This window comes from Halichoerus grypus, chromosome 5 (genome assembly GCF_964656455.1).
Source record: "Halichoerus grypus chromosome 5, mHalGry1.hap1.1, whole genome shotgun sequence".
Taxonomy (NCBI): domain Eukaryota; kingdom Metazoa; phylum Chordata; class Mammalia; order Carnivora; family Phocidae; genus Halichoerus; species Halichoerus grypus.
In genome coordinates this window covers 104,857,159-104,867,255 of record NC_135716.1, presented here as the reverse complement: position 1 = coordinate 104,867,255, position 10,097 = coordinate 104,857,159, and the positions used below count along the sequence as shown (strand labels likewise).

The 10,097-nt window shown below is 34.0% G+C and overlaps 1 protein-coding gene across 1 annotated transcript in view; it reads right to left on the bottom strand.

Moving 5' to 3' along the window:
• Positions 1-10,097, bottom strand: part of LRRC39 (leucine rich repeat containing 39) — a 32,900-nt gene that overhangs the window by 2,870 nt on the left and 19,933 nt on the right. Inside the window, exons 3-8 of the mRNA XM_078072710.1 lie at positions 7,480-7,585; positions 6,263-6,419; positions 5,585-5,721; positions 2,645-2,790; positions 1,777-1,929; positions 778-917 (exon numbers count right to left, since the gene is read on the bottom strand). Of these exons, the coding sequence (XP_077928836.1) occupies positions 778-917; positions 1,777-1,929; positions 2,645-2,790; positions 5,585-5,721; positions 6,263-6,419; positions 7,480-7,585 (839 nt within the window). The remainder of the gene's footprint in view (positions 1-777; positions 918-1,776; positions 1,930-2,644; positions 2,791-5,584; positions 5,722-6,262; positions 6,420-7,479; positions 7,586-10,097) is intronic.

Genomic DNA, 10,097 nt, shown 5'->3' with positions numbered 1-10,097 from the left:
TTGTCTCTTTGGCCTCTTATAATCTTGGTTTAAGTTAAAGGCTTTCCTTTAGTGAAAAAGTGGTTTAATTCTTAATTGAGACTGAGTGATTGAAATCTATATATCAAAACCTCACATTTTAACTATTGGTTAAAAATCTGTTCTCAATATTTTTCATTCCTAGGCAAAATACTGTGTTGCTATTTGTGGATTATAGAAAAAGAGGAAATGACAGGGAAGGTAGTGTTCATGAGTACACTGAAATATATGACAAACTGATAGAATGAGGTAGTGAAGCTTTAAGAATCACATCTTCAGGGGCACCTGGGTGGCTCAGATTGTTAAGTGTCTGCCTTCGGCTCAGGTCATGATCTCAAGGTTTTGGGATTAAGCCCCGCGTCAGGCTCCCTGCTCAGTGGGAACTCTGCTTCTCCCTCTCCCTCTGCCCCCCCCCCCCCCAGCCCCCAGCTTGTGCTCGCTTGCTCTCAAATGAATAAATAAAATCTTTTAAAAAAATCACATCTTCCTTCCCTTGGTTGTGCTTCAGATACTTGGCCAAAGAAATTTATTTCCTGTCACCACGTGAAAAACTTTCAGTATCTTCACAATTTCTCTCCAAGCCTTTATCAAAATTGTGAACAGATTGGAATTTCACTCTTTTTTCCTCCAACAATATTGACCAAAAGACAAAATTTGACAGAAAAGGTAAGATGGAATGAGAAATCTATAAAGGAATCTATATATATACACACATTCCTCTACCAAATATTTGACATGTGTTATATAAAAATGCCATACCTGCTCTTCTCTGGGACTCCTGTATATATGCATGCATAAACTGAAGGCCAAATAATTCCCGTTCCTCTTCTTCATCTATGCTTTCACTGGGAGGAAGTGTTACTTCCAGTTTCAATGGGTTGTCTCTGAAGTTGACAAACCTAGCAGTTCACCAAAAAACAATATTTTTATAGATGCCATAGAAGTGTACATTTATTTTTCTGAGGAAAGATCAAATGATAATACACTAAATTACTTTTTTTTTAACTGGTTTCAATAACATTTTGGTGAAATGTAGTAAATCCTAAGAATCTTTTAAGTTTCTTTTCCAGAAGAAAAAAAACACTAGCTTTAGACAACTCATTTTCAAAGCTTATAGAAGCAACTATTAGTCCCTAGCATGTATTTAATATGGTGAAGTTTCTGCATATTTTATAGACTTGTGTCTTATACATCACTGTACCTTCATCGAGTACAGGACTCAGCAGTTGCTGAAGAGGTGAATGAATGATTTTGTTATGGAAGTTGTGGGATTTGATGTGAATTGTCTTACATTCTCTGTCAGGGAATTAAATTTTGGAAGGAAGACACTTGAGGGAGTTCTGAGAGTAATTAACTTAGTAAAAAGTTGTATTTATTCTATCTGTAACATAATTGCCTGTGTCCACTGTAGTCATTTAGAAGGAAAATAAGCACTATTTTTATGCCTTTGGTTTTTATTTGTAGATGAGGTTTGTTAGCAGTTCCAAAGATGATTTTCATAAAAATGTCACCAACTGAGGGCATTCCTGAAAGCCCATAATCCCGGTATGGCTTTTGTTTCAAGAATTCTTTCTTGAATAATTTTGGCCAGTATTATATGAATCCTACTTATAAATTATAGAATTGCAAAGTTGGAAAAATTTTTAAATGTATTCATTCATATGAATGAGAACTCAAATCCATTAATAACAATTTCTCTATATTACCTTGTTCTACAGCCAGAAAGGAACATGTCAGTTTTGTGTCTACAACATTTACCTCAGATTGGTCATCTCTTCCATGCATACTGGAATATCTTGCATTTTATTGTTGCTGAGCACAAGAGTACCCAGATTTTTCATATTGCTGATTGTTTCTGGCAAGCACGTTATTTCATTCCGTTGCAGCCATAATGTATGTAGACTCTGCATTCTGATGAATTAAAAGAGATTTCTGCGATTAATCATACATAATATGAAAACTCTGGTTCTTACTAACCTAAAATGAAACAAATATCATCTTTCATAACATCTCCTTTAACCAGTGTACCAGTTGAGTTAACCGACTTCACGTTACCTGATTATTAGGGAAACTGCATTGGAGGGTTAATCCCTACAGTACACTTCTCAGCATGTGGTAGTAGAAAGGAAACCAACATATTTTAGAATTCTTCACTATTCTCATAGGATTTCTTAAAGAACAGCTATAAATGTTATCTAGTCTGAATTAGAGTGTTAGGAGAAAAATAAGAAACTATGAATATGCCTATTTGGGTAAGACAAGTATGCATAATGGTTAACAGCATGGACTGTGGGCCAGGCTGCCTAGGTTCACACTTAACACTGTGATCTTGAGCAATTTACATCTCTACATTAGTTTTCATCCATTTGTAAAGCCCACAGAGGGCCTGGCATGCACAAAGTAATGTTGTTACTGTGTGGCATATTCGTGTCAGCATGTGAAGTCAGCCAGTTTTTCTCTCCCAAAGCCCTTATACTTAAGTAAATGAAAATATTGTTAAAAAGTAGCATATTTAGTACCTCATGGGTCTCTTGTGATTGATTACGCTTGGGGTCCCCTTTGTTTTGTTATTTATGATGGATGGCTTCAACACATCTGTTAATAGCACAGAAAATTATATATTTACCTTTCTATGGTATCAGGAAGTTGTGCAAGTCTGTTGCTCCCCATGTCGAGCCATTCAAGAGCAGGCATGTTCAACACAGCCAGAGGGATTGTAGTAAAGTTGTTCATACTCAAATCAAGGTGCGTAAGCTTTAACAAACTGCTGAGCTGAAAAGGCAAGCAAGGTTTTTCAAAATGAATGTCCACAATGTAAACTACTAGAACACTCACATTAGTAGCGCTTTTTCACATCAAGGAATGTTCACATTATGCTTGGGCTTTTTTTTAGTCATCGTCCACAATAACTTTGAAATAAAAATAAAGCTAAATAATCTCCAGAGAAATGAAAAACTCTTATAGAAAGCTCATCTATTCAAAGAAAATTTATCTTCCAAATACCCAAGTTCCAGCACTTATAGAACCTGCTTGTGTTTGCTTGTACTTTCCTTTCATCCTGCATTTGAGATTTATATGGGAAAACCCAAACTTCAAAGTAATACTTCTCTTTATTGAACCTTCTTTTTTGTGCCTGATATTTTACATATGCTATCTCAGTCATAGCATTTACTGTTTGGTAATTCTATTTTCTCAATGAAAACATCAATAAAAGTTTATTAAGAATGATATCCCAACACCAGTGTGCTCAGCTTAAGAAAGAAAATATATTCAGGGGCACCTGGGTGGCTCAGTCGGCTAAGTGATTTGGTTTTGGCTCAGGTCGTGATCTCATGGTCATGAGATGTCCACCCCACCCCACCCCTGCCGTCGGGCTCCGCACTCAGCAGGGAGTCTGCTTGGGATTCTCTCCCTCTGCCCCTTCCTCCACTCACTCTGTCTCTCAAATAAATAAATCTTAAAAAAAATATAGATATATATAGATATATATATATATATATTTATATTGCTATGACTGCCTCCTATGTGTTCCTCCCTTCTTCCTTTCCAGAGGGAACCCCTCTCCTGAATTTGGTATTTATTATTCCTGTGCATGTTTTCTTGTTTTCATTACTATACATAAATACATGTTTTTAAATATTTCTCTGTAATTACTACTATATGTTTTCATAAACAAAATTTAGTATTTTTATTTGAAGATTATGATACTGTACTTCCCTTAACTTGCTTTTTTCTCTTAATATCAGTGACTCAATGTATTCATGTTGATGCTTACAACTCTAGTTTATTCATCAACTTTACAAGATGAGTATCTTATTTCTATTTTATAGACAAAATGGTTGAGAAAGACCATGTAACTAGAAATGATGGGTGATGTGCATTCAAAGTTTTCATGGACCTAAAGCCACAAAATTTCTAAACTCTTTCCATATAACACTGTAGTGAAAGTTTCAAAATGTGAGAATTTAGTTAACTTTTCCAAAAAGCTTTCTATTTTATCTAGGCAAGTTCTGTTTTATTATCTCAGGGAATGTTAAGATTCGTTCCATATCTTTAACACCACACACACACAAAAAAAACCACAAATACAGTGTTTTGTGGGTAATGCAAAAAAGCAGGTTTCCATTTAGTAGGTAATCTTTGTCCAAGCTTTAGAATTCAAGCCATGAATAAAATACTTTTTCAAAATCAGACTTCAAAATTTTTCAAATGGTTTAGAATGGAGTATAAAAAGATCGTTTTCAATTGGCATAAATATGTTTGTGTGTATACAGTGTGTGCGGTGTAGTGGCTGAGACATAAGTCTCTTCCTGTACTGATTTCTGAGTCGTACTAGAACCCTTTGATTTTATATTGAAAGATATTCACATTATTATAATAACAGTCTTTATTTTGCATACGTGAAAACTGAGACCTCTTTATGTAAAGTGGTGAGTTCAAGGCTTCACAGCTAATTTAGAAGCCATACTTGGAAATAATCCCAGGGTCAAGATTTCAGTTCAATATTTGTTTCAGTAAAACCTATTTCTTATGTGAAAAAGTTAAGGAAAACACAGGTTAATAGACATGCCCAAATTCATACAGTGTTTTTAGTGATGGAACCAATCCTAGAAAGAAAATCACAAGAATTAGAAGTTCAAAATAAAATATTTATTGGACCTCTTGTAGATATAAAGAAATTGTCCCTATGATCATCATTTTCATCATAAATAAGTACATACATTTCATTAAGTTGAACTATTCAAAGATGAGATAGATATAAATGTGTAGAAACTATGTTTTACTTGCAAGAGCAACAATTGGTGACATATTTACTGGTGTGGGAAAAAAAGTGCTATTCTCACCAAAAATAGTGGAGAATGGGAGAAAGGAATAGTCTATTTTGTTTTGAGTTTTAATTATGTTTATTAACTTTCATCTTGCAAAGTCAATACCTTGGAAATTTTCTTTGCTGATTGTAAGATCATTAAATATATTTGAAGTATGTTTGAAAGTGTCTCTATGACTATGATCAGCTTGGTTTTACTAATAACAAGTCATCATACCAAATCAAAATTTGAAGGCTTTGCAAACCCATTGCTTTCTTTTACTCAGCAGAGCCTAAGAAACTAGCAAAGAAACACTTTTCTGAAACTGAAGAATTCATTTCTTACCACTTCACCTCTATTTCAAAAACTGATCACTCTATAGACACCAACTAGTAAAAAAAAGAGTTTTTCCATCACCACATTGTCTGTGCTTTGTGATAATCATTTATTCACTAAGCATTTATTAAGTAACAACTACAACTTAGGCTGTGCCTTCAATTCTGGAGATAGAAATAAATAAGACTCTTACTCTGGCCTTCAAGGAGATCACAAATGATGTCAGTACTGCATCTTTTATGCTAAATAGATATTTCTCTAATTAAAAATATGTGTTATAATAGGAAATGATAATCACTAAATATTTTCTGAAATAAAATCTATAGCATTTCTTCATTAGTGTTATTTTTGGCAATCACACAGCTGAGAAGTAAACCAGTATTAGGTGGACAATAAGTCATAGACACTTATGTCTTTCTGACCTCTTGTGGAAGATCACAGATGTCTCTGTTTACAGCAAGTTCTAGTTTCTCCAAGCTGGCACAATGACTTAGTTCCCTGGGCACAGTCTTGATTTTGTTGTAACTAAGAATCAGTTCCTTAAGTTTAGTGAGAAGTCCTACAAAAAAATAATACACGATAGAGAGCAGATGGATATAAAATAATGTTTCCAGTTATTTAAGTATTACAGCATAACTTACTTGCCAGTTTCGTATTGGCAAATCAAACTTCCCAGGTTCTTCCCTTTTCCTAGTGTGTGTCCTGCCCCTTCTAAAGATAGGAGGTTTATCAGTGCTATAAGCAAAAAATAGGGTGTTTTTTTTTTCATCTTGTTTTATCTCCTATATCATGGCCAATTTTCCATTTAGGGATTTTTTTTCTCATCCAAGGAATCTTTCTTTCTTGCCTTCAACCTGTTCTTTTCTAGGAGGATTAACTGAACAAGACACATTGTTTCCAGAATCTATACAATGTTTCCCAAGGGACTTTCCTTGCCTTGAAATCTTATCTTGAATCACTTCTGTAAATTCCAGAAACTTGGGTCCTCTGGAAGCTTCAATTTAGATGTCTGCAATTTTCTCAAGACTCGGGGCTACGTTATTCCATGTATCAAAAAAATTCTCAGTAAAAAACCCGGGAATAAAAGCAATCTTCCTTACCAATTCCTCGAGGTATCTCTGAAATTGTGTTTCGAGATAAATCTAATACAATGAGGTTCTGGAATCTTCCAATGAATTCAGGAATTTTCAATAAACCAGTTCTATGAAGTTGCCATTCCTGTAGCTGATTCAATTTCAGTAGAGAAGAAGGGAGGGTCTAAACTCAAGTAAAAGAAATGACAGAATTACTATATTACTTAAATTATTTTAGTATCATGTCATACTGAAGTATAATTGTAGCGATATTACTTGATTTGTAAAAGAACTTTGGAATATTTTTTCCTTAATGGGTTATATTTCCAAGTGCTTTGTGTTACTTCTAAGTTTTAAGAACTTTACTTTGGGGGTACAGGTACTAAACCTTCAAACCCCAATCAGAAGAAACAAAGATAATGTATTTTGGTCAATAGTGCACACCCATATAACAATGTCCTAAATATATTGTTGTATTAGGCTTTTTTAGAGTACATATATAGTTGAAAATGAGAATATGGTGGTTAGAGAAACAAAAAATCATTTTAGTCAATAATTCAAATTTCTCTTTGCCTTATATTTTGAAATATTTTGTAAGCTTTTTACAGATTTTTTTATAAAGATTTTAAGAGTTTCAACCTTTCTGAACTTTACACCTTTTCCCTTTCAACCTAAAATAGCCCAAAGAGAAAATAACCTGCTAGCTAACTATACCTACATGTATGAAAACAAACACTGACCCAAGGTATAGATACCCTTATAAAAATTAGAGCATGCCTAATGTAATTAAGCAAACTCTGTGTGTGTGTGTGTGTGTGTGTGTGTGTGTATTTATGAGAGAGAGTATGAATCAGGTAGTAGCCCTCGAAAAAAATGAATATCCTATTCCATTTTGTGGACTTTTAGCTGGGCATTTGTTTTGGAAAAGCTATATGATTTTTGTTAGGCAGATGTCATCTTTTTTATGGAAATGAGAAGTTGCTTACTAGTAGGATTAGTAGGAGAAAAAATGCAAATGACTTATGTTTAGGCAGAGTTGAAGAAAACTGACTGAGTTTTTACCAAAAAAATGTGAAGTTATATTTCTTTTCAGTTGTTCATGTTGCCCAAATTCATTTGGTGTATTATTAACATTAGAATTTCTAACTATTCTGGACTTAATCACACAGTCTCAGAATCATTTTCTCAACTCTCCCACAAAACGTAAAATACAGAAAATCAAATATTACTTCTATGAAGCTTACCTTCCATTCCTCTTTCTCTATCTTCAAAATGACTCTTCCATTTTCCCTGATGACCTTTTCTTTTAGCTTGCTTAAGCGTACTCGTTCTTCCCAGATTCGCACTAGCCTAAGAGAGCAGACATTTTAGTTTGCCAGTAACAACATACATAGGTAGCATTCACTTTTATATAAAAAGTGATCCGTCAAAAACAACCATTTGATCGGGGCACCCGGGTGGCTCAGTCGTTAAGCGTCTGCCTTCGGCTCAGGGGATCGAACCCCGCATCGGGCTCCCTGCTTGGTGGGAAGCCTGTTTCTCCCTCTCCCACTCCCCCTGCTTGTGTTCCCTCTCTCGCATTCTCTCTGTCAAATAAATAAAATAAAAATCTTTAAAAAAAAAAAAACAAACCATTTGATCGATAGTATCTGGAAATCAGGAAAGAAGTTGTTTTGTAAGAATTATAAATATGATTCGAATCATAAAGCCCTATATTTAAGTTTTGAAAAGTGTCATAACTCCATAGATTTAACTAATAGCTTTATTGAGTTATACATAATTCACATACCATAAAATTAATCCTTTTAAAGTATACAATTCAATGGTTTTGGATATATTCACAGAGTTGGCTCAACTATCACCACTATCGGATCCAAAACATTTTCATCATTCAAAAAAACTCCCACACCCAGTGCAAACTGGTGCAGCCACTCTAGAAAACAGTATGGAGTTTCCTCAAAAAGTTAAAAATAGAGCTACCCTACAATCCAGCAATTGCTCTACTAAGTATTTACCCAAGAAATACAAAATACCAGTTCAAAGGGCAGCATTATCTACAACAGCCAAATTTTGGAAACAGCCCAAGTGTCCATCAACTGATGAATGGATAAAGAGGATGTGGTAATACATATACATACACATATATACATGTATGTATATATACAGATGCATATATATGTATATACATAAACATATGTGTGTATATATACATATATATACACATGCACACACATATATGGGATATTAGCCATAAAAAAGAATGAAATCATGCCATTTGCAGCAATGTGGATGGAGCTAGAGAATATTATGCTAAGCGAAATAAGTCAGAGAAAGACAAATAGCATATGATTTCACTCATATGTGGAACTTAAGAAACAAATGTGCAAAGGGATGGGGAGAGAGAGAAAGAGGCAAACCAAGAAACAGACTCTTAACCACAGAGAACAAACCAATGGTTACCAGAGGGGAGGTGGTTGGGAGATGGGTTAAATAGATGATGGGGATTAAGGAGTGCGCTTGTGATGAGCACTGCGTGTTGTAAGGAATTGATGAATCACTATATTGTACACCGTAAACTAATACAACACTGTATGTTAACTAACTGGAATTAAATTAAAAACTTTAAAAAATAAAATAAAAAACCACACCCATTCCTCCCTTTCCCAGCCCCTGGTAACCACTGATCTTTCTATCTCTATGAATTTGCCTATTCTGGACATTTCATATAAATGGGATTATACAATATGTGGTCTTTCCACGTAGTGTAAGTTTATTCAGAGTTCACCCATGCTGTAACATGTTTCAGTACTATATTCCTTTTTATAGAAGAATCATCTTCCATTGCATGAATATACCACATTTTGTTTATCTGTTCATCAGCTGATGGACATTTGGGTTAATCCCACTTATGAATAATGCTACTATGAACATTTGTGAACAAGTTTTTATGCAGACATATGTTTTCCTTTATTTTGGGTATAGTCCTAGGAGAAGAATTGCTGCATCCTATTATAACTCTATTTTTAACTTTTTTTTTTTTAGGAACTACTAAACTGTGTCCAAATTGCTTGTACCATTTTACCTTCCCTCCAGCAGCACATGAGGCTTCTGATTTCTCCATATCCTTGTCTACTTTTGTTATTGTCCATGGTTCGAATCATAGCCATCCTAGTGAGCATGAAGTGGTATCTCACTGTCCTTTCAACTTGCATTTATTAGACATCTAATCCATAGATAGTTAATAACTTTATAATGACTTGCAAATAATACAGTTCAACTTCAGAGTTAAGTTATATGATTATATTCCAATTTTATTCAGATTTCATTTTTCAGATATAAAAATGCATAAAACCTTTGTCATTCTGAAACACATTCCTATTGATTTTTGGTTCACTGAAAACATACATAAGAATAATATCAAGCTATGAAAATGACTAGTAAAAGGTTGCAAAAGTTTTTTTTATTTCTACACTAGAAAATTTTTAATGTATGAGAAATGAGAAAGAATAAGTTTAGAATTGAAATCTTTGCAATTTTAGCCTCTTAGAATGATACCTAATAAAGAAATATAAGCAGTTATCAAAGAACATAGGTTTAATTAATTTGAATAGTCACTTGCCAAAAAGATCTATGTATTTCAGAACAAGATTTAATGACAAGTGCAATTAGATGTCTTATTCCCTAAACTTTTACTTAAAGAATTCATCAAGCAACCATTATATGCCAAATGCTATGCTGCACATTGTGCATGCAAAAAGCTCTGTCCTTAATGAGTTTACAGTGAGGCTAACTATTACTCAACTAGTCTCTTTCCATCTCTATAATGATTCTTAAATTCTTTCTGGATCTAAATTTCTATGAT